Source organism: Lagenorhynchus albirostris, chromosome 19 (genome assembly GCF_949774975.1).
Source record: "Lagenorhynchus albirostris chromosome 19, mLagAlb1.1, whole genome shotgun sequence".
Classification (NCBI taxonomy): domain Eukaryota; kingdom Metazoa; phylum Chordata; class Mammalia; order Artiodactyla; family Delphinidae; genus Lagenorhynchus; species Lagenorhynchus albirostris.
Window position 1 is genome coordinate 18994962 of NC_083113.1, and position 25586 is coordinate 19020547.

A 25586-nucleotide genomic window follows, 5' to 3' on the forward strand; every position below is an offset into this window, starting at 1 on the left:
CTTCTGGAGGCCAAGGAGTAGTAGGGAATCTTTTGCGGCTGTGGTTGAGGATTAGGAATGTCCCCCTTCTCTCTCCACAGTTTTTAATTTTTAATTTCTTTAAAATTTTCTTTCTGTTACACAAGTATATAAGAATCCCCATGTCTTATAAAAATGTTTGATACTGCATGTAAAGCAAACACTGCCCTGAAACCCTGCCGTTCTGTCCCTCCTCTTCTCTCCAGGACAAGCCTCTGCGGTCACTTTGATGTCTGTATCATTTTCTTGGCTACAAATAATCAAACAGGCAAACAAAAGTTTTAAATAATAGACCTTTAACTCTCTCACATAACAAAATCAAAAGGTAGGAGATTCCAAACTGTTTCAGCTGCCTGTCAAAGGCTGGCACCTGAGATCCTCCTGGCCTGCTCTTTGTGGTCATCAAATGCAGCGAGTTCTTCCTGCAGACAGGAGGAAGCAGGGCAAGGTCCTTCAGGCTGCGCTGTGTTCATTACGGGGAACATTTTTTCCTGGGAGCCTCCCAGCAGGAGACTCGTTGGTCACATGCCCATCCCTTGGCCAATCACTATGGGCTGAGCCCACTTGCACCGAACAAAATCAGGGTTCTCTCAGCAAGGTAGAAGCGGGGCCCTGACTGCCAGGTGGGCTGCGGTGCCTGCAGTCTCCCTGTCCACATTTACACGTACACATCCCTGTGTGGATAGGAATGTCCACGGTTAGTGTATGCACGTGTAGACCATTGACTCTGTTCTACCAATGCAAGCACCTCTGCACGAGCTGGACCCCCATTGGTGGAGGTAGAAGGCCAGGATCCCAAGTCAGGCACCAAGCTGTCACTCCAGCCAATTTGCAGAAGCCACCAAGAGTGAGCCCTGCCATCTTCCAGCGGTGGGGTCTCCTCCATGCAGCAGTGAGGAGGCGTGGATTCACAAACGCTTATTTCCCTTACCATAGCGTACCAAACCAGGGGAGGCCCAGCATGCTGTCGCACTTACAAAGGTCCCAGTGCAGGCCCGCGCGGTCCCTCTACCCTACAGATCAAAACTACCCCTCCCAGAGTTAGTCCTTGGTCCACTGCACAATCTGACCACACTCTTGCCTGGACTTTACCCTGAGGTGGAGCTAACTGAACCCTCCTGTTGCTCCACCACTAGTGTCTGTCCCTTTCGGCTGGGGTTCTTAGGTTGGCATCATTGATCTGAGGTGGGGCATCTGGGAAGGTGCCAGTGCCGTTTGGGGCTGCACCCTATGCGTCCTCAGGGTTAATCACCGCTGGCTCTTACAGTTGGCTCGCCCCACAGTCACAGGAACCTAGACGCTGCAGCTTCTTTGCCATGTTGCCAGGTTTTCCAATATCTTGCTTTCACCTCCAAGTAAGAGAAGATGTCACAGATTAGCTTTGCATATTTTTGAGCTTTATATTCATGGAATCATAGAACGTGTATTATTTTGCACCTGACTACATTTTTAGGTGTGTACAAATTTAAAATTATATCTTCTTGGTAAATTGAATAGTTTGTCACTATGAAGTGAACCTCTCTATCTCTAAAGAGGTTTTTTGCCTTAATGTCTATTTCATCTGACATTCTCCATCTTTCTTTTTTTTTCTAATTAATTTTTAAATTTATTTTTGGCTGCATTGGGTCTTCGTTGCTGCGCATGGGCTTTCTCTAGTTGCGGCGAGTGGGGGCTACTCTTCATCGCGATGTGTGGTCTTCTCGCTGCGGTGGCTTCTCTTGTTGCGGAGAACGGGCTCTAGGCGCGCGGGCTTCAGTAGTTGTGTCTCACAGGCTCTAGAGCGCAGGTTCAGTAGTTGTGGCGCACGGGCTTAGTTGCTCCTTGGCATGTGGGATCTTCCCAGACCAGGGCTGGAACCCGTGTCCCCTGCATCGGCAGGCGGATTCTTAACCACTGTGCTACCAGGGAAGTCCCCTCCATCTTTCTTTTGTTTGATATTTGCGTGGTCTATTTTTTCCAACCTTTAATTTTTTTTGGCCATGCCACGCAGCCCCGGCAGTGAGAGCGCCAAGTCCTAACCACTGGATATCCGGGGAATTCCCAATCCATCCTTTAATTTTAACCTTTCTGTATCCTTATGTTTAGCTCTGTCTTGTAAATAGCATCTAGTTTTTTGTTTTTTTTTAAGTTTACTGAGATATAATTCACATACATACTATTCATCCATTTAATGTTTACAATTCAATGCAGCATATGGTTTTTGTTAACCAAGTTTGACCAACTTTTCCTTTGTCTTTTTACTGGACCATTTGGTTCTTTTATGTTTAACATATTATATGGATATATTTGAGTTTAAGTCTGCCATCTTTATTTTTCCTACTTGTCCTATTACTCTGTATCTTTTTTCCTCTTCCATTCTTTTGGATTGGTGATTTTTTTAGTTCTATTTCTTTCCCTCTACTAGTTTGCAAATTATACTGGCTTGTTTTCTGATAATTACCCTGTAGATTCTAGCATGTACATTTTACCCTTTAAAATCTGAGTTAGTGTCCTAACCAGGAGGAGGATGAAGGAGGTTAGGTCAGGGCTACAGACGGATGAGGGAAAGGCCACTCCTGGCATCCCTGATGGCAGCACTGTGGCTGAGTTGGCCGGCTTCTTCCTCCCTTCCTTCAGTACCCAAACAATTTTTGTTTTAGTAACCAGGTGATTTTCATACTCAGAAGTATGTAATAGTTTTAAAAATGTTTTAAATTAAAACTTTTATATTAGAGTGTTTTTAGAATATTGTCACAAATTCTTTAGGCTTACTTATCGATGTATGAAATATACACAAAACGCATATAAGCCATAAGTGTACAGCTCAGTGAATTTTTACAAAGTAGCCCCCATCCAGATTAAAAGAAAAAGAACAACACTACTAGGACCCCAGAAGTCCTCCTCTGTGACCGAGAGGACTCACTACTCCCCCAAGAGTTAACCGCTGCCCTGACTCCGAGAGTAGACTGGATCTTAGAAAATCAGCGTAGCTTAGTTTTGCCTATTCTGAGGATTCTATGACTTTAATCATACAGTACGTATTCTTTGGAGTTTTTGAGAGTCTTCTGTCATTGTGTGTAGCAGTTGTTGGTTCGTTCTTATTGCTGTATAATATCCAGTTGTACAATTATAACATCCAATTAGTTATTCATTTTACTGAAGATGAATATTTGGTTGTTTCCAGATTTGGGCTTTTAGGAATAGTGCTGCTATGAACATTTGTGTGTATATATGTATATTTCTGGTGGGTCTATACCGCTCATATATACTGATAAGTGATATATGTATGGTCATAGGGCATATGTATGATCAGTCTTAGTGCTAGTAGATGCTGCCAAACATTATTTTCCATAATAGGGTATCTTTAGCATTTTCTTTTTTTTTTTAGTTTATTTATTTACTTTTGGCTGCGTTGAGTCTTTGTTGCTGTGCGCGGGCTTTCTATAATTGCAGCGAGCAGGGGCTACTCTTCATTGCGGTGCACAGGCTTCTTATTGCGGTGGCTCCTCTTGTTGCAGAGCATGGGCTCTAGGCACACAGGCTTCAGTAGTTGTGGCATGTGGGCTCAGTAGTTATGGCTCGCAGGCTCTAGAGCGCAGGCTCAGTAGTTGTGGTGCACGCTTAGTCGCTCCGCGGCATGTGAGATCTTCCTGTACCAGGGCTCAAACCCACGTCCCCTGCATTGGCAGGTGGATTCTTAACCTCTGCACCACCAGGGAAGCCATAGCAGTTTCGTATTTCCTTGATAAAAGTGAGTAGCATAATATATCTTTGATAGGGTGAACAAGGCAAATGGGTTCCTAGGAGACAAAACCTAAGAGGTCATTTCTTTTTAATCCCTTCAGATGATGAGTAGAGTGGGAGACCTTTCTGCTGCTCTGAGCTGGGTCGCCCTGGAGCCCTGTACCCAGAGCCTGGTGGGCCTAGCCTTAGCTTTTGGCTCTGAAATGCCCCTTCTCTTGGGCATCTTGCCAGTGAGTTCTGCCCCTTCCCTGCCAGCCATGGGGATGACCCTTCCACGGCCTGCAGCCCAGCACAGCTAAGCCAAGCTGATCACATACGCAAGATACTATTTAGTGTAGCAGAAAGGAAGCCAGTGAGGGAGCACCAGTCACAGCTTATTGTACAAGACATGGTTCACTGCTCTTCCCCTTGGGCAGCCTCTGTCCCCACCTCCCAGAGCCCTGCCAGTGGGGTGGTCTCCTGTTCATCAGGGGAGGTCCCAGTGATGGCCCACAGGTCTGTGAGGGGCAGCTCTGCAGCCCTGCCACCATTCATGATACCTACATAGAAGATGCTCACAGACAGCACAGGGGAGAGTTTCATTCCATCAGGAAACATTCGCAGTGGACTCACAGCCAGCCAGCATAATGGGCCTCGATCCCAAACAGTTGCCTGGATGAGGGCTCTCACAGGGCTCGTCAGCAGGTCTTGTCCCATGCAGAGATGAATACACAGCATCAGTACCAAGGCAGGGTGGTACTGGGTGCTATGCAGAGCAGGCCAGAGGCAGCCCCTTTTCCTGAGTTGGTCCCTGGCAGGAATGGGGAAGGCGAGCTGCCCAGGTAGCATTGGGGGGGTGGGGGTGGCTGTGAAGTTCTCAGTGGCTTAAGCATAATTTGGACGGCATTGCCTTTGCCACTGGGCTTCTCCTGAGGGACCCGAGATTTCATCCAGCCCTGCCAGATGCGGTCCTTTTATGTCGTAGAGAGGAAAGAGCAGTGGAGAAGGTGTGGAATAAGACGTTTGGGTTTGTTGGGAAGAAATTTGATACAGAAGCACTTATCACATAGTTGGCTGTTCCTTTGTCTTTTGTAACAAAAAGGTTCCATCGTCACATGAGGTGGACAGTGGAGATGAGGAAAATATTTCTGAACAAGATGGGTTTCCAGGCTCACCTGTTCCACCAGAGCATACACAAGAAAAAGGTAAAAAAAAAATTTTTTAATTTAATATCAAAAAGCATTTTGTGGCAATAAATATTGGTTAACTTGGGGGAACATGTAGCCATTGCACCTTCATACTGTGGTTCCATGATTTTAAGTGGGAATATCCCTGAGTTTTGTTTTCACTGGGTTACAGTGAAAATAGTTGATTGCCCGGGTGTTAGGTCATCTTTAAAGCCTGAGGCCTTCACACTGGGGTCCATTTTGTCAGTTCCGGCAGCCGAGAGAGGCCCCCTGGGGTGGAGGGTCAGGGCTCAGGCTCTGAAGCTCCACACGCTCCTTCCTCTCTGCGCCCCACATCTAGCGCTGTGAGGGGCGGGTACCCAGTGGTCTCCCCAGGATGAGCAAGTGAGCTTGTCTGTCTTGTTCACCAGGCTAGCTCCAGTGCCTGGATCAGGGTCCTGGCCCATGGCAGGCTGTGACTACAGGTGTTTTGGATGAAAGAGTGCAGGGACATGTTTATAATACAACTTTGTAATAGCGCATCCTTGTACATTTCATTTGGCACAGCGAGAGAATTCAGCACATTAAATAACAAAGGTTTTCCGTTTCCTAAGAGGTGGCTTATGTTTGAGAAGTGAGAAGGAGAGCCTGGCATACAGTGGGCACCAGTCACTGCTTTATCAGGACCCTCAGAGTTGCTTAGCCTCAAGAAAACTGTCATATTAGTCAGTTCACAAGGGGACTGATTGATAAGCAGAAGGCCAGCCTACTAATACCTGTGCCAGAAAATCCAGTTGATTAGGCCAGCGTACTTTATCCCTGTGGGAAATCCATGTGTATATTCAATTCAAGTAAAAAGTATATCTCTTTTTTTTTTTTTTTTTTTTTTTTGCTTTACGCGGGCCTCTCGCTGTTGTGGCCTCTCCCGTTGCGGAGCACAGGCTCCGGACGCGCAGGCTCAGCGGCCATGGCTCACGGGCCCAGCCGCTCCGCGGCATGTGGGATCTTCCCGGACCGGGGCACGAACCCGTGTCCCCTGCATCGGCAGGCGGACTCTCAACGACTGCGCCACCAGGGAAGCCCATATCTCTTTTTAAATTACAGAATTAATACTTTCTCACTGTAAAAAAAAAACAAAACTGAAATGCAGAAATATAGGAGGTTAAACACACATAATTGTACTCCCGTAGAGTACAATTTTAACATCTTCGAGTGCGTATGTGAATAAAATGTATGTTATTTTATTACCTGCCTTTTTTAAAAAATCATAACACGTCCTGAATATCTCTGTGTTCATACATGTCCATCCACTTTCTAATGTCTGTGTTGTCTGTGGCCTGACGTGTTATATATCAGTCAGAATCCAATCAGTAGACAGAATGTATATGGTGATTTGAAAAAGGAAAGTTTAATGTAAAGAATTATTGACTATAAGAGGATTGCCTACTAAAGGGTAGAGAGAAACCTAAAGAATGCAGGAATAGCAGATAGAGAGAACAGCTGCTCCCTCTTCTGTTAACAGAGAGCCCCCAAGAGAAGAAACATTTGGAGAATCTCCAATGCAGACATTGGAGAGGGTGCGGCTGTGGCCCACTGGCGGGTGGAGAAGTTAGCCAAGGTGTGTTGCTAACAGAACTCGCTGGAAAGCTGCCCTCTCCAGGGGAATTCCAGGAGAAGCCACCCATGGGGAAGTGCTGCTGGCCACCTAGAAAGAGGGAAGAAAGGAGGAGAGGGGAGAGAAAAAGAGGAACGCAGGGAAAGAGAGAGGGATGGAGACAGCCTTCTGGAATGAGGAACCCAAGCCCCTTCCTCCTCCTGGCAAGGTAGCGCTGCTGCAGTAACACAAGCCAGCAATAAAGGTGGGTTTGGAGCTGAAAGGCAGTGTGGTAACTGGCGCACTTGGTAACACAGGTGGTGTTGAACTGGGAACGCAGATGGCGGTTGGGAGGGAGTTCAGCTCCTCCAGTGGTTTTTGGTTTGTGATGGGGATTAGAAGCCCCTGGACACTTGTGAAAAGGCCCCACCCCAGCCCCAAATTCTGAGTCAGTGAATCTGGGCTGGAGCCCCAGAGGGTCTGTATTTTTAACAAGCTCTTTGGAGAGTCTGATGTGAGTGATCCTTAGGCAACACATCAGAAACACTGGTTTTTAGTGCTTTGGTTCTGTCATATCCAGGTGGCAAGAGGCTTGGTGAGTTCCTTAACCCCACTTCTACTCACTTTGAGTGCACCTCTCATCAGGTTCTTATAAGGATTAAATTTATAAGGATTAAATTTAGTCGTATGTGTGAAGCACAGCATCCTCCATAATGCTAGCTGATAATTATTGTCTAAAGGCTAAAGCCTCAAACTCTGTCAGCCTGAGGTGCCACTCTGCGCCCTAGCAGTACCCGGCCAAGAAGCTTGGACCCTGACATCCTTTGGTCGAGGTACCAGCATCTGGCCGAGTGGACTGCTACTGTAGGCAGGGAGACGGGGAGGCATCAGCCTCAGCCCATCTGGGGAATGGCGGTGGGACGGGTAGAGAGCTCTGGGAGGGGGAGTGCTGGGAAGGTGGAGAAGGCTCAGAGTCGCGCTGAGGAGTTTGGCCTTGGTTCTCCAATCACGTGAGCCACTGAAGGTGCTCAGGAACGAGCAGCGGGGAGAGATGAGCAGTTCCGAGTTGGGCTCCTGCCTGGCTCTGGACCCGCTTCTCATGTGGCCTTGGGAAGGCTGCCCACCTGGGCCTGGTTTAGCTCATCTGCAGAAGGTGAGTTCCTAAGATTGTACTCTTCTGAGTTGTCAGATGTCTTTCTCTGCTTTACAACGTTTTCTTTCTTTTTTTTTAATCAGATGGTAAACATTCTATTCTGAATTTAAAGGTAAGGATTGTTTTTGTGTGTGTGTGTGTTTTAAAAATTTATTTTTGGCTGCGTTGGGTCTTCGTTGCTGCACGCGGGCTTTCTCTAGTTGTGGCGAGTTGGGGCTACTCTTCGTTGTGGTGCGCGGGCATGTCATTGCCGTGGCTTCTCTTGTTGCCGAGCACGGGCTCTAGGCATGCGGGCTTCAGTAGTTGTGGCGCATGGGCTTAGTTGCTCCGAGGCATGTGGGATCTTCCCGGACCAGGGCTCGAACCTATGTCCCCTGCATTGGCAGGCAGATTCTTACCCACTGCGCCACCAGGGAAGCCCAAGGATTGTTTTTTAAAAACTGATTTTCTCAATTAGTAGAATTTCCACCATAATTTCAAAACAACTTTTGTGGTTTATGGGGAAGAAAACTTCCATTAAGAGTTCTTTTCCATTGAATGTTTTTTTTAAAAAAGTTTTAAAACATGAAGAGACTTATGTTTTGCATAGTTTAAAATGAATGTAATGTATTGAGGGATTAGAAATCACTTACATTTACATTTTCACTTGTAGAATAAATAGACAATAACCAGTTTGCAGACATGGAAATAGTTTACTTAAGTTTTTAATTCTGCGATGTCAAAGGAGTTTAAAAATTAAAGACTTCTCAGTAGAGTTAATTTATAACCTTATCTACTTTTTCAGCAGAAATTAGAAACTTAGAATCAGACTGATGTGTAGTAGAAAAATGAACAAAAGTTCAAAGACTTCCCTTTCCTCTAAGTTTTGGGTTGAAAAGGAGGAAGTTGTATTCTTTTCTCAGTACTTTTTTTTTTTTTTTTTTTGCGGTACACGGGCCTCTCACTGCTGTGGCCTCACCTGTTGCAGAGCACAGGCTCCGGACAGGCAGGCTCAGCGGCCATGGCTCACGGGCCCAGCCGCTCCGCGGCATGTGGGATCCTCCCGGACCGGGGCATGAACCCGTGTCCCTTGCATCAGCAGGTGGACTCTCAACCACTGCGCCACCAGGGAAGCCCTTCTCAGTGCTTTGAAAACATGCTTCTCTGAAGCTAATGGGGTCTTTTTGCATATCCCAAGGAGAAAAGGCCAGTTGGAATTTGCTTTGTGCATCTCTCCTCAGCACCTACAGTCATATCACATGCTTTAGAATGTGAACTGGTGGCCTGTCACTTATGGGACCTGCATGTAAACACCGTGACTGACTACCAGTAATAAATTGTGGAGAAAAGGCAACCCTCCTACACTGTTGGTGGGAATGTAGATTAGTACAGCCACTATGGACAGCAGTACAGAGGTTCCTCAAAAAACTAAAATAGAGTTGCCATATGATCCAGCACTCCCACTCCTGGGCATGTATCCGGAGAAAACTCTAATTTCCAAAGATACTGTGTTCATATGCAGCACTGTTTACAATAGCCAAGACATGGAAGCAAGCTAAGTGCCCATCAACAGATGAATGGATAAAGAAGATGTGGTACACACACACACACACACACACACACACACACACAGGAATATTACTCAGCCAGAAAAAAGAATGAAATGCCATTTGCAGCAACATGGATGGACCTAGAGATTATCATCCTGAATGAAGTAAGCCAGACAAAGACAAATATTATACGGTATCACTTATGTGGAATCTAAAAAATAATACAAATGAACTTATTTACAAAACAGAAATAGACTCACAGATATAGAAAACAAACATATAGTTACCAAAGGGGTTGGGGGGAGGGATAACTTAGGAGTATGAGATTAATAGATACACACTACTATGTATAAAATAGATAAGCGACTAGGATGTACTGTATAGCACAGGGAATTGTATTCAGTATCTTATAATAACCTATAATGGAAGAGAATTGGAAAAATATATATATGTATAACTGAACCACTTTGCTATACACCTGAAGCTAACACAATATTGTAAATCACCTAGACTTCAATTAAAAAAAAAAAAAACGACACTGAACTCATGGACAAAAAGGCAGGAAGAAAGCAGGACTTCCCTTGCTGCTCAGAGAACCTGCCAAGAGGGGAAATCCCTTAAGGTTTTGGTTCATTTAAAAGAAACAGTGACTATTAAAGTTTCTAAAGCTAAAACAAACTAGCAACTATAAGAGCCAAAATGAAGGGGGAAAAAAGTGCTTAAATATTTGATATACGATGACCTACCTGCTTGTGCCAATCCACTTTTAGAAGATGCTGAGACTCTTAATTCATTACTCTCATGTTGTTTTCTTCCTTAGGATGAAAAACCATCATTGTGTGGAAAACCTCCACCCTCTCCAGGTATTTGCCTTTTGAATTTCATTGTGATTGAAAAGCTGATTGTTCTAGCGAATACCCAGAATAATCTCACATAAAACAAAGATCTCTTTTTTTTTTTCCCTGTAAAGGCTGTTGCTTCTGTCCCATTATCAGAATTGGGAAAAGGAGGCAGTTTGTTGAATTTCCACCTTTGCCTTAAAAGAGAGAGTCCAAACGTGTACACGTTGGATGATGGATATATGTCCCCATGGCCTGTGCTCAGATCCTGGGGAGGGGAGTGGACCTGTGGGTTATAGGCAGACACTGGGAGGGGGGTGTATGCAAACGGGGGCTCTGCTCAGGGGCTAGAGACAGAGCTGAGGGGTCTAGAGGTACTTTCTGGGGTGCTATCCCCTCTACAGTTTGAGGAGCCTCATTAGCTTTCAAGGTGGATTTTGTAATTTTTTTCCTGTTAAGCCTCTCATTGCTAGTCTGAAAATCCTGTCAGGAATCAAGGCTTTTGTCTATCCTCCATGTCTGACTGGCTTTGTTTTCACCCTTTCTATCTTGGTGTTTTTGGTGCTGCTGTATTCTGGGATATTGCTGGGGCTCTAATGTCTAGCCCACAGGTTGATTCTTCATTGTATGTATTCTGCTCAGCCCATCCTCTGAATTTGTATTGTGAATGAAACTGTTTGTTTCCATGATTTCTATTAAGTATTGACAAACATCTCTCTGGAATCTTAACTACACCCATTCAAAAATCTTATAGTTGCTGAGCAGCCAACTGTGTCCTCTGTTATTTGATTTTGGTGCTTCTCTTAGCTCACATGGTTCTTGGTGATGTGTGATGTGTTCGCCTTGGTCCTTGGGAGTCCCTGTTGGTCTGCCTGGGGATGCTGTATCTGATTACTGCAGGCTGCTCAGAGGGGGAAACCAGTGGGCTGTCAGGCGTACAGCCTGTCTCCAGTGACTGACAGGGACAGACAGGGTGTGTGGTCAGCCAGGGGGTTCGGGGGTCCCTCTTCCTCCTGAGTTTCCCCAGCCCCAGTGCCTGCCTGCCTCTGTCCTCAGAGCCTGTCTGTACTACCCGGCCCAGGGGGCTTGAACCATTGCTGATCCCATCTGCCACATTAACTGGATACCTCATCAGCCCTTTCTAGGTCACTTTGTGTCCCCACTACCTGCCAGGGCAAAGCACATCCCTGGAAGCACTCCCACCTCCAGGAGCTGACCTCTCCTGGCATATTTTAGGCTGCAGCTTCCATCTTCAATCTAATCTCAAATGTTTTCTCTCCGGGATTCCTGGTGGCTCACCTCTTGTTTTCAGTGTAGCTGTGGAGTTACTCATTTCTTAGACTTTCCTTTCATGTTCTAGGGGTTGGGGATGTGTGTGTCAGAGGTCAGGGGAGGCTGTCTGGAGCCACCAGCATTTCCGCCCTTGTCTGCACATCTGCACACAGAAGCTCTGCCCGGGCTGGGAGCCCATCGTAGCCCTCACCTCCTTTGATCTCCCTGTGGAACATCGCTCTCTGCTTTCCTCCATCTTTCTTGCTGCTCCTTCCTAACATCCTTCGTGGTCTCTGGCTTTCTTCTCACCCCGGTGCCTTCAGGTCTGCCCACATGCTGGTGGCGCCTCAGTCTCTCCAGCTGAGGCTGCCTTCAGAGCTCCGGGCCCGTGTCCTAGCCTGGGCTTCCCTTCCCCTGCCATGCTTGTGTCCCTTGTCTGGCTAGATGTCTTCCAAACCACAGGTCTTGGTGCTCATCCTTGACTTGCCCCCCCTCACTGTCCACACCCAGTTGAGTTCTTGAGCCCTGCTGAGCTTTCGCCCCTGAATCCTTTTCTCATGTCCTTTCCTCTCCTTCCCTACTCTAGGAGTCTCCTGACTGGTCTCCCTGCCTCTGGGCTAGGCCTCCTTCCTGTTCGGTTTCTTCACTGCTGTCCTCAGGGTTTCATCTGAGAGTAGAGCCTCTTCTTTCCATACTTCTGCCTGAAAGGCTTTCTGGCTCCTGGTGGCCTGCAGGATACAACCTCCACTCTGCATACTATGATATGTACAATCCTATGTCCAATAGTATAGAGCCTCCACTGGCTCCTGCCTCCCCCTCTGTCATCCCTCTTCCTGTTGCTCACTGTAGTCTCAACAGACCATGCACTCTTTGCTGTATAGGCCATTCTCTTTGCAGGCACTGACATGAAGAGTTGCTCATGTGGTTTTTGAAATTGTCTCCTGTAATTTTGATGTAGAATTGTAAATATCAATTAATATTTTAAAACTTTTTTCCTGTGCCTTTTTAGATGTAAATGGTAGAACACATCGAAGACATATAGAAATAACCAAAGAAAAGTTCGAGGAATTAAAAGAAGACAATTTGCATCTAAACAATGCAAATCAAACCCTTACTCTTGAACTTAACATAATAAAAAAAACAATGAAAGAACTACAGTTAAAACTTAAAAGGATGGAAAAAGAAAATGGAAAGCTGAAAGAAGTTGAGAAAGCATCCTCTCAGGAAGGTGGGGACAACTACACAGTTCTTTTATTAAAGGAACAAACAAGAACTCAAATTTTCTTATTTATTTTGAAAGTTAATATTTTATGTTACAGTATTTGGTGATATTAATGTTCTTGATATTTTGTTATGATTTTAAGATCTTTCATTAATATCCTTATACTTGTTGAAATTTGATTTCATCTGCTGTGTCATTATTATTATGCTAAAATTCCAATACTTCTTTTGATTCTTAGCATAGTATTGTACATATGTTTCATATCAGTTTTTATCCCCATGAGCAGCATATAAAAGTGGCTCTTTCACCACATACTTACCAATGATGAGGATTGTATTTTCCTTGCGAATTTGATAGGTTAAAAAAAAAGAATCCCATTTTAGTTTAATTCATTTACTATTGATGAAGTTGAATACTTTTTTCATTATCTTTGTGGGTCATTTTCTTTCTCTTTTATAAGTTTTCCCATTTTAAATTGAGATGCTTTGATCTTTTCTGGTGATTTGTAGGAGCTCTTTACATATTAAGGGTTTTAGGCCTTTGTCATGTATGTAATATTTTCTCAGTTTGTTGATAATTCAGCTAAACTTATAGGATATTTTTCTGTTATGACCTATGCCATTGGTGTCAAGTTCTTTTTAATGCTAAGATCAGGGACTTCCCTGGTGGTTAAGACTCCACACTTGCACTGTGCAGTGGGGGCAGGTTCAATCTCTGGTCTGGGAACTAGGATCCCACGTGCTGCGTGGCACGGCTAAAAAAATAATAATAATAATGCTAAGGTCATATAAATATTCACTGTTTTCAGTGTTTTCTCTGTATATTTATCTGTTTATATAAGTCTAATCTTATGGCCTTAAGAAAGATGTTGTAGTTTTCTTTATAGAGACCCTGCATATTTCTTGTCTTAGGCACATTTCTAGATACTTTATATTATTTGTGCTATTATTTTGTGGGATCTGTTTTCTATGACGTTTTCTAATAAGACATTACTATTATGTGGGAAAGTTATTAGTTGTAATAAATTCTCCATTTATTCTATATAATTTTCAAGGAACATATTTGTATATCATCTGAAACGACTTTTTTGCAACCTAAAATTTTTATTTTACCTTAATTATACATGCAAAAACTTTCACAAACTTCCAAAGCACTTTTGACTATTCAATGTTAAAAAAACTTGGTAACTTTTATTCATTTGTATCTATATATCTGTCATTCACTGCCTTTGTGAGCCTAAAAGGGAAAGAAGGACAATCAGCAATTTATATAAAATCTTGATAAATTTGAAATAAGTTCTTATGGTATAATATTGAATTTATATTTTTCAGTAGTCGCTGCACCTGAATTACATTATCTAAGAAAACAAGCTCAAGAACTGGTGGATGAAAATGATGGATTGAAAATGACTGTTCATTGTTTGAATGTAGAACTGAGTAGATATCAAACAAAATTCAGGCATTTATCCAAGGAAGAGGTAATGTTTCCTATTAAGAAAAATCAGTTTTCTGATATTTTAGCCTTTCCTGTTGAATTGGCTTCCAATTCTAAAGGGCTCATATTTATTATAATTTGGTATAAAAAAAGATACATCCAAAGTAGAGTCTTTCTGAGCACCTTTCTATTTTCTCCCTCCCTCCCTCCTTCCCACCCTCCCTTTCTCTGATGGGTCTTGGAACATCCCCAACTACTGGGAACCACTAAGAATAAAGGCAGCAGCTTGGACAGTCACAGAGGTTTGAGAGGCAGCCAAGAGCTTGGGCCAGGCTGATGGATGAGACTTATCTCCTATACAAGACCACTCTGTCAAGACAGGAGAGGTGGCTGTTTTTTCTAATGCACAGAAACCAACACAGAGAGTAAAGGAAAATGAAGAAAAAAGGGAATATGTTCTAAAGAAGAGAACGAGATAAATCTCCAGAAACTGATCTTAATGAAATCCAGATAAGTGATTTACTCAATGGAGAGTTTAAAATAACAGTCATAAAGATGCTCAGCAAGGTCAGGAAAGCATGAACAAAGTGAGAATTTCAACGAAGAGATAGAAAATATTTAAAAAGTACCAAAGAGAAATCATAGAGCAGAAGAATATAATCCTTGAGGTGAAAAATTCAATAGAGGGTTTCAACAGCAGACTAGCGCAAGTGTGAGAAAGGATCAGTGAGCTTGAAGACAGGACAGTGGAATTTATCCAAACAGAAGAGTAAAAAGAATGAAAAAGAGTGAAGATAGCTTAAGGAATGCCATCATGTGGATTACAGAGGTCCCAGAGGGGAAAGAGAGAAAGGGGCATAAAGCTCATTTAAAGAAATAATGCTGAAAAGGTCCCTGTGGAAAGAAATAGACATCTCAATCCAGGAAGCCCAGAGAGTTCTAAATAAGATGAATCCAAAGGCACCCACGGCAAAACACATTATAATTAAATTGTCAAAATTTAAAACAAGGAGACAATCTTAAAAGCAGCAAGAAAAAAACATGTTACATACAAGGAAACCCTCATAAGATCTATCAGCAGAAACTTTGCAGACCAGAAGGGAGTAGCACAATATATTCAACCAAGAATACGCTACCCAGCAAAGTTGTCCTTTAGAATTGGAGTAGACAGAGGTAAAGAGTTTTCAGGACATGCAAAAGCAGAAGGAGTTAATCACCACCAGACCAGCCTTACAAGAAATGTTAAAGGACTTTCTTCAAGCTGAAATACAAGGGCACTAATTAGTAACAGGAAAACATGAAATTAAAATTTTCACTGGTAAAGGTAAATATATAGTAAAATTAAAGATAATCTGTTGTTGTGAAGTTGGTGGGTTAATCACTTATAAATCTAGTATGAAGGTTAAAAGACAAAGATAGTAAAAATATAACTACAATAATTTGTTGATGAATATACAAGATAAAAAGATGTCAATTGCAACATCATAAACATAAAATGGGGAGAGAATAAAAAATGTAGTTTTGCAATTCATTCAAACTTAAGTTATCAACTTAAAATAGACGGTTATAAGTTGTTTTATGTAAGCCTCATAGTAACCACAAAGCAGAAACCTATAGTAGATACACAGAAAGTAAAGATAAAGTAATCTAAACGTAACACTACAGAAAATCATGAAATCACACTTGAAGAGAGCAAGAGAAGAAAGGAACCAAAAGGAATTATAGAAAGCCAGGGAACAGTGAACAAAATGGCAATTAAGTCCATACCTAACAATAATTACTTTAAATATAAATGGGCTAAAATTCTCCAATCAAAACACATAGAGTGGTTGAATGGATAAAAAAGCAAGACCCATGTATGTGCTGCTTACAAGAGACTCACTTCAGATATAAAGACATAAACAGACTGAAAGTGAAGGGATGGAAAAATGTACTCCATGCAAATGGAAGCCAAAAGAAAGGTGGGTTGGCTTTACTTAGACAAAATAGGCTTTAAGACAAAGACTGTAATAAGAGACAAAGGTTATTATAAGATGATAAAGAGGTCACTCCAACAAGAGGATATAACATTTATAAATATTTGTGAACCCAACATAGGCACACCTAAAAATATAAAGCAAATATTCACAGACCTAAAGAGAAAAACAGTCATACAATAATAGTAGGCGACTTTAATACCCCACTTTTATTAATGGATAGATCATCCAGACAGATAATCAGTAAGGAAACATTGGCCTTAAATGATACATCAGACCATGTGTATACAGAACATTGCATCCAAAAGCAACAGAATAAACATCCTTCTCCAAGCACACATGTAACATCCTCCAGGATAGATCATATGTTAGGCCACAACACAAGTCTTAATAAATTTAAAAGGATTGAAGTCATATCAAGCATCTTTTCTGACCACAATAGTGTAAAACTAGAAATCAATTAAAAGAAGGAAACTGGAAAATTAACAAATATGTGGACATTAAACAACATGCTACTCTGATCAAACAGTGGATCAAAGAAGAAATCAGAAAACATCTTGAGACAAATGAAAATGGAAACACAACATAACAAAACTTATGGGATACAGCAAAAGCAATTCCAAGAGGGAAGTTCATAGTAATAAACACCTACACTAAGAGACAAGAAAAATCTCAAGTAAACAACCTAACTTTATACCTCAAGTAACTAGAAAAAGAACAAATGAAGCCCAAAGTTAATAGAAGGAAGGAAATAACAAGGATCATAGCAGAAGTAAATTAAATAAAAACTAGAAAAGATCAATGAGCTAAGCTGATTGTTTGAAATCATACCAAGTATTAATACCAACCCTTCTCAAACTCTTCTAAAGAATTGAAGAGGAAGAGACACTGCTAAACTCATTTTACGAGACCAGCATTACCCTAATGCCAAAGCCAGACAAGGACACTCCAGGAAAATTGTAGGCCAATGTCCCTGATAAACAGAGATACAAAAATCCTCAACAAAATATTAGCAAACTGAATTCAACAGTATAGTTGACCCTCAAACAACATGGGTTTGAACTGTATGGGTGCGTTATACGTGAATTTTATTTTCAGTAAACACGTACAGTACTACAGAATCCATGGTTGGTTGAATTGGCAGCTGTAGAACTGTGGATCTGGAGAGCCAACTGTGGGACTTGAGCATCTGCAGATTTTGGTATCCACGGCCAGTCCTAGGACCAGTTCTCCACAGAGAGGGATGACTGTATATTGAAAGGATCAAACACCACGATCAAGTGCTATTTATTCATGGGATACAAGAATGGTTCAACATCTGCAAATTAGTATAGTAAGTCCCCTACATATGAACGAGTTCTGTTCCGAGAGCACATTTGTAAGTCCGATTTGTTCCTAAGTCCAACAAAGTTAGCCTAGGTACCCAACTAACACAATTGGCTATATAGTACTGTACCATACTAGGTTTATAATACTTTTCACACAATATGTAAAACACAAAAAATAAAACATTTTTAATCTTACGATATAGTAAGATTACAGTAGAGTAGCACAGTACAACAGCTGGCATACAGGGGTTGGCATGGAGTGAATAGGCAAGAAGAGTTACTGACTGGAGGAGGGAGAGGAGGTGGGAGCCGGTACAGCTGAAGGACCATCAGCAATAGGAGACAGAGGGCAAGCTGCAATTTCACTCATGCCTGATGTTGATGGAGCACGTTTGCATCTTTGAAAGTTCGCAACTTGAAGGTTTGTATGTAGGGGACTTACTATATAATACACCATATTAACAAAATTAAGAGTAAAACCTGTGATCATCTCAATAGATGCAGAAAATTTTGACAAAAATTCAACATATTGTCATGATAAAAACTCTCAACAAACCGGGTGTAGAAGGACCATAGTGCAACATAGTAATAGGCCATATATGACAAGCCTACATCTAAAGCTGAAACCTTCAGGGGCAACACAGTGATGTCCACTCTCACCAGTTTTATTCAACAGAATACTAGAAGACCAAGCCAGAGCAATTAGGCAAGAAAGATATAAAAAGCCTCCAATTGGAAAGGAAGAAGTAAAATTGCCTCTGTTTGCTGATGACAATGAAACTATATATAGAAAACTATAAAGGCTCCACCACAAAACTGTTAAAACTAATAAATGAATTCAGTAAATTTGCAGGATGCACAATCAATATGCAAAAATCAGTTGTGTTTCTACACACAAAAACTATTGGAAAGAGAAATTAAGAAAACAATCCCATTTATAGTAGCATCAAAAAGAATAAAACACTTAGGAATAAATTTACTAAGGAGGTGAAACATGTACACTTGATCTTAGCAAAAAGGCCGAGAAGCGATAAGGAGGTGAAACATCTGTACACCAAAAACTATAAAACATTGATGAAAGAAATCAAAGATGATGCAAATAAGTGGAAAGATACTCTGTGCTCGTGGATTCAAAGAATATTGTTACAACGTCCATACTACCCAAAGTGACCTGCAGAGTCAGTATGATTGCTATCAAAATTCCAGTGGCATTTTTCACAGAAACAGATAAAACAATCCTAAAATTTATATGGAACCACAAAAGGCCTCAAATATTTAAAGTAGACTCAAGAAAGAAAAAGCTGGAGATACCACACCTCCTGATTTCAAGCTGTATTACAAAGAAATAGTAATCAAAACGGTGTACTGTTGGCATGAAAACAGACACATAGATCAATGGAACAGAATTGAGAGCCCAGATATAAACCCATGTGTATATGGTCAACAAAGGAGCCAAGAATATACTATGGGGAAAGGATAGTCTCTTTAGTAAATGATGCTGGGAAAACTGAATATCCACTTGCAAAAGAATGAAACTGGACCCCTGTTGTACACCATACACAAAAATCAACTCAAAATGAATTGAGGACTTGAATGTAAGACCTGAATCATAAAACTCCTTGGTCTTGGAATTGATTTTTTGGATTTTTTAAAAAATTTATTTATTTATTTTTGTCTGCTTTGGGTCTTCGTTGCTGCGTGCGGGCCTTCTCTAGTTGTGGTGAGTGGGGGCTACTCTTTGCTGCAGTGCACGGGCTTCTCATTGTGGTGGCTTCTCTTGTTGCGGAGCATGGGCTCTAGGCGCACGGGCTTCAGTAGCTGTGGCACAAAGACTTCAGTAGTTGTGGCTCACGGGCTCTAGAAGCGCAGGCTCAGTAGTCGTGGTGCACGGGCTTAGTTGCTCCACTCCTGGTCTTAGTTGCTCCGCTCCTGGTCTTAGTTGCTCCGTTGCTCCTGGTCTTCCCAGACCAGGGCTCGAACCCGTGTACTCTGTATTGGCAGGCGGATTCTTAACCACTGCGCCACCAGGGAAGCCCTGGTTTTTTGGATTTGATACCAGAAACAAAGACAACAAAAGCAAAGATAAACAAATGGACTACATCAAACTAAAAAAGTTTTTGCAAAGGGAACTATCAACAAAATGAAAAGGCAACCTATGGAATGGGAGAAAATATTGGCAAACCACGTGTCCAATAAAGGGTTAATATCCAAACTGTACAAGGAACTCATACAACTCAATAGCACAAAAACAAATAACCCAATTTGAAAATGGGCCAAGGATCTGAATAGACATTTTTCCAAAGAAGACATACAGATGGCCAACAGGTATATGAAAAGGTGCTCAACGTCACTAATCGTCAGGAAAATGCAACCTATAACCCCAATGAGATATCACCTCATGCCTGTTAGCGTGTCTTTTTTGAAAAAGATAGAAATTCTGGTGAGGGTGTAGAGAAAAAACCCTTGTACACTATTGGTGAGAATGTAAGTTGGTGCAGCCACTATAAAAAACAGTATGGAGGTTCCTCAAGTAATTAAAAACGGAACTACCATACCATTCAGCAATCCCACTTCTGGGTGTATATCTAAAGGAAATGAAATCACTATCTTGAAGAGATATCTGTACTCTTATGTTCATTGCAGCATTATTTATGATAGCCAAGGATGAATGGATAAAGAAAATGTGGTATATGTCACGTTTTATATATATATATATATATATATACACACACACACACACACACACACACACACACACACACATACATATATATATACCTATATATAAAAACCATGTGACATACAGTGGTATATTATTCAGCCTTAAAGAACAAGGCAGTTCTGTCACTTGCAACATGGGTGAACGTGTAGGGTATTATTCTAAGTGAAATAAGCCAGATAAAGGACAATACAGCTTGGTGTCACTTATATGTGGAATCTTAAAAAAAGAAGTCAAACTCATAGAAACAGAGTTGAATGGTGACTGCCATGGGCTGGGGGGCGGGGCGGTGGGAAAAATAGGGAGAGGCAAGTAAAAGGGTACAAACTTTCAGGTATAAGATGAATGAGATCTGAGGATCCAATATATAACATGGTGACTATAGTTGATAATACTGTACTGCATCGTTGAAACTTGCTGAGAGAGTAGAACTTGTGTTCTCTCCCCACAAAATGGTAAATATGTGGGGTGATGGGTGTGTAATTAACTTGGAGGTGGAGATCCTTTCACAGTCTATGTGTATATAAAGAGAGAAGACAGACTAGGTTTTACTTTAGAAGCAGGATTGCAGAATTCGATTCGACAGACTCTCACTGAGCAAACCACTACGCTATTTTTGAGGTTCTGAGCAAACCTCAAAAATTGTGAGGAACAACAAGAGGACCCAGCAGCTCAGGTCTGTGCCCTGGAGGCTCGTGTGTGTGAGGGTTGTGTGGGGCTGGAGGCGCGGTGGGGGTGTCAGGACGCCCAGTTCACTGGCTCCTACTGGGATCGGGGTGGCGGGGGAAGCCAGGTGTGCACGGTGTTGTCACGTGGCTCCTGGGAGTTCAGGGCAGCTTTATGGGCTGCTTTCTTTCTTTCTGAAGTAGGACTTAGGTTTAAATTTTTTAAATATCAGCTTTGAGATGTAATTCACATACCGTCTAATTCACCCATTTAAAGTATACAATTCAGTGATTTTTAGTGTATTCACAGAACTGTGCAACCGCCACCACAATCAATTGTAGAACATTTTCATCACAACAAGAAAACTCACAACAAGAAATCTCACACCTGTTAGCGGTCACGCCCCCTTCTTTCCCACCACCCACGTTGGCCCTGGCAACCACTACTTTCTGTGGATTTGCCTATTCTGAGTGTTCTATATAACTGGAATCATACAACAGGTGGGCTTTTGTGGCTGACTTCTTTCACTTAACATAATGTTAACTTTTTTTATTTTTAACAAAAATATTAAGGTTCCTGGGGTCCTATGATCCAAAACAGGCTTCCTAGGCCAGGGCCTTCTGCAGGGCTGTGAACAAGCCAGTTCTCTTTCAGAAGGTTGTGGGCAGGCAGGCCCAGCGACTGGCTGCTGCCCTCACCCGCCACCCCCAAAATGTGCACACCATTTTACCCTTTGCGGCCACCGTTCTCCATGACAGTCTCCCCTGATGCCTCCAGCCAGAGGTGATCTCTCTCTCCAACCACTGCAGGCTTCTGTTTGTTCCACTCTCAAGGCACGTTCTGCCCTGTGCGATGTGAGAAGACCCATCTCTGTGTGGAACCATACAATCCTTGTAAACAGTGACATGTGCTGTAACGTCCACAATGGCTTAGTGAGCTTCCAGTGTTTGCTGAATGAATCATGAGATGGTAAACGCGTTAGAAAATTTTTGTTGGATAAGGAATTATGCCATCAGGGCCATTGCTTCTGGCCCTGATGGAATTACTGCAGGCAGCACTGTCCTCATGGGGAGATGGAGGATAAATAGATGAGCCTTATGATCACATTGCTTTCTGCTTGGAGGCACTCTCGGATAACAGTGCCGGGTGGAGCAACGCAAGCAGAGTATGGCAGTCTGAACTGAAGAGACAGATTAGATTTGGGGAAGCAGAGGAGGCTAGGATTTGTGGGGCAGGAACACCAGAGAGGAGGGAGCCATGGCAAGAGCTACATAAATCCACATGGGGTTCCTCGCAGTCCTTTGTTGAACACTAATCTGCACATGTATAGGATGAAACTCTGTGAGGCCAGGCAGAAAACAAGTTCAGGGAGCTGTGAGCTAAAAATAATTAGCACCCGGAGACCTTTGGGTTCTGAAAAAGATGAGCCTCAAAAGCATCGTCTTTTGTGCGTAACTTAAGAGCCTACAAAAGAAAAAGAAAACAAAACACTTTAAAAGAAGACAACAAAATCTAGACGCTCAACAACATAACACTGAAAAAGTTTTATTGGCATCCAATAAAAAATTATTAGATATGTTCCACATTTTAAAATGCTGAAAAGTTTTGACAACTAAATGCAACATGTAATCCTGGATTGGATTCTTGACCAGAAAAGGACATCAGTGGGAAAATAGGCAAAATTTCAGTATAGTCTATAGATTAGAATACAGTATTGCATCAGTCTTGATTTCCTGATTTTTTATGATGGTACTGTGGTCAAATAGATGATTGCTTTTGCTTTTAGGAAATATACATTGAAGTATTTAGAGGAAAAGGAGCATTATGTGTATAAATTACTCTCAAACACTTCAGATAATTATATATATATAAATATATACACAAATATATCAATTTACACACACACACACACACACACACACACACACACACACACACACACACACACACACACACACACACACAAAAGATTCCCAGATAGCTGATGCCCAGTCTAGGTTAAGAATAGCTAAGACTTGAAATTTCAGAGGAAGTGTAATTTAATTTGTCTTCACCGTGTGTTTTGTTTTTAGAGTTTAAATATTGAAGGCCTCCCATCAAAGGGCCCTGTACCGCCCTGGCTGGTAAGTGAAAGTTATTTAATTTCAGGCCTGTATTTTCTGGGCTATAATTGAATAGCTGTTACAAACCATTCCAAATGAAGTATATTTTCTTTCCTTTTTAAAGATGTGCTGATTGTGTTTAGATGTAAGAAAGATATTAATCTTCTTTATTCCATTATGTTCAGGTGGATACAAAGTACCTGTCCCCCTTGTTGCTGGCCTATGAAGACAGAATGAAAGAGAAGGACGAGCTCAATGCCAGCCTTCAGGTAGGTGGGCGAAAGTCTCAGAAGAACAAGGTTTGTAAAAACGAAGACCGATTCAAACTTGGAAGCAACATTTTGAAGATAGGTATAGCCAACATCTAGCAGGTACTCAAGTGTTTGTTAAAAGAAGGAAAGGAGGAAGGAGGGAGTGTAGCAGTGTGGGGACGGGGAGAAGGAAGAGGGAAGGCAGGAGAGAGGGACGGGCGGAGCAGGGCGGTGGGTTGGGATTGATGGGAGAAGTATTGGAGGGACGGGGTGCAGCATTGGAAGCCGTGGCTTCCCAGACAGGCAGCCCCACGTGGGCTGGGATCTTGGGGTGCGGAGAAGGCAGCAGTGGGAGGTGCTACTTTCCTGGTCCTGTGCAGCTGCAAACAGCACTGGTAAAAGGGACATTTGGGCAGACAAGGAAGGTAGAAGACCGGGGATGTTTCAGGCAGGCTTAGATGCTTCTTAATTCTATGAAGAGCTGACACCCAGGAAGTCTAATTACTGAGCTGTTGGTAGTGGCGGGGAAGTGAGGTTTTTGTTTGTTTCTGCCATGTTCGCTCTTTTTCATGGGACTGGCTCCTGGAGCAGAGTTCATTCTAATGATACAGGAAACCAAGGCTGTGCAGGTATTACAGATACGTCCCATGCCTTTCCGTGCTGCGAACCTCTATGTTCCTTATTTAAGTGACCAAAGAGATCCCTGGAATTGGAGGGATCCAGAGAGAAAAGAGTTGGTATTTCTAGGATCCCTGATTGGAAGGGTCTGTTAAGAGTCACCCATCCTGTTCTTGTTCTGCTGTCCCATGTACATGGCCCATGTAATGCAGTTGTGAACCTTTTCTCCTAGGCTTTCTGTTGGACACTTAATTTTTTTTTTTTTTTTAGCCTTTATACAAGTCTATATTTGTAAAAAATAATATACAACTAAAGCTAATTTAATTTTTAAAATCAAAGCTCATTTAGTGATAATGTACATTTTATAATAAAATTGTAGTAAAATACTGACATTTGATAGTTTAAACAAAGTAGCATTCATGTAAAAATCATGTTGCATGTAAAATTTAATTAGAAAGTCCATAGTTCACAAAAGTACATATATTTTGTTGATAGCTCATGAGGACATTATCATAAATTTACTTAAGATACAGAACAAAATTCACAGTTGGCTTGACATTTAGTACTATAAAATTTTATGCTGAGTCCACTGATATTTTTGTTAATAAGGTACACTTGAAATAATTCAGACTACCAATGAATCTACATTTTATTGTATAACCAAGATCTATTGGTTTTACAATACGTCTAGTAATCAATTCGTTCACCAATAATTTAAACGAGAGATCCAGTTGAAAAGACCGTTGACATATACCCTTAGTGGGATAATTAAAAATCACTAGCAGGGCTTCCCTGGTGGCGCAGTGGCTGAGAGTCCGCCTGCCGATGCAGGGGACACGGGCTCGTTCCCCGGTCCAGGAAGACCCCACATGCCACGGAGCAGCTGGGCCCGCGAGCCACGGCTGCCGAGCCTGCGCGTCCGGAGCCCGGGCTCCGCACCGGGAGAGGCCACAACAGTGAGAGGCCCGCGCACCACAAAAAAAAAAAAAAAAAAAAAAAGCACTAGCAGCTTTGATTTCCATTTTCATGAATATATACAAGACAAATCTGTATTTTACAGTTAAAAGTTGTACAAAAAGTCAAGCTCTGAAGTATTTCTTCCCCTAAGGGAAAGTTCTGATGTTAAAACTTTGTTAAAAAAAAAAAAGGAGAGAGAGCTAGTATGTGAAAGTATTTTTACTTAAAATGTTGAAGCCCTGCACCGCTTATAATTATAAATGAAATGTAACCTTCTACTTATTAACATTTTGCCATTCAAGATTCAAATTTATAGAACTCAACAGAATGTTAAACCTGGAATGTCATTAAAAAATAGTGGTTATAGGGGCTTCCCTGGTGGCGCAGTGGTTGAGAGTCCGCCTGCCGATGCAGGGGACGCAGGTTCGTGCCCCGGTCTGGGAAGATCCCACATGCCGCAGAGCGGCTGGGCCCGTGAGCCATGGCCGCTGAGCCTGCGCGTCTGGAGCCTGTGCTCCGCAACAGGAGAGGCCACAGCAGTGAGAGGCCCACGTACAGCAAAAAAAAAAAAAAAAAAAAAAAAAAAAAATAGTGGTTATATAACTGGAAGAATTTCAATGAATTCAACAAAAAGTACACTGTATTACATAATGTTGTGCAGTTAACAGTTTAGTGATAACATGTTTAGTGGTAACGTGAACAAAATACATTGAAGTACTCTGAGTTAAGAGAGCTTCATTTAATCAACTTTACTTCATATACTTTTACCATATAGAGAAAATATCCTTCAAAACGGAGTCATTTGATTCTTCATTGTTTGTTTTAATAGCACACAGTTGTTATAAGGTATCCATTCTAGCCCTAGCATAAAATTAATCAATAAATAACTCTGAGAGAAATATCCGTAAGTCACAGGGAACTCATGTAGTTCATACTATTCTTAGTCTCTATATACAAGCTACTGTAGTGCCTGTGCACCTCCATACAGTGAAACCAGGCAAGGAACGAAAGTTAGCAGCCTTACTTTTACCTTGCTAAGT

At 42.1% G+C, this 25586-nt stretch overlaps 1 protein-coding gene across 4 annotated transcripts in view; it reads left to right on the forward strand.

The window, feature by feature from the left end:
* CEP89 (centrosomal protein 89) overlaps nucleotides 1-25586 on the forward strand; it is a 79601-nt gene that overhangs the window by 16679 nt on the left and 37336 nt on the right. For 3 of the 4 annotated variants that reach the window (XM_060129959.1, XM_060129961.1, XM_060129962.1), the window contains exons 5-11: nucleotides 4823-4925; nucleotides 7717-7745; nucleotides 9983-10025; nucleotides 12283-12501; nucleotides 13827-13972; nucleotides 22691-22741; nucleotides 22906-22989. In XM_060129959.1, coding sequence (XP_059985942.1) covers nucleotides 4823-4925; nucleotides 7717-7745; nucleotides 9983-10025; nucleotides 12283-12501; nucleotides 13827-13972; nucleotides 22691-22741; nucleotides 22906-22989 — 675 coding nt within the window. The remainder of the gene's footprint in view (nucleotides 1-4822; nucleotides 4926-7716; nucleotides 7746-9982; nucleotides 10026-12282; nucleotides 12502-13826; nucleotides 13973-22690; nucleotides 22742-22905; nucleotides 22990-25586) is intronic. The other variant, XM_060129960.1, reaches the window with a different exon arrangement.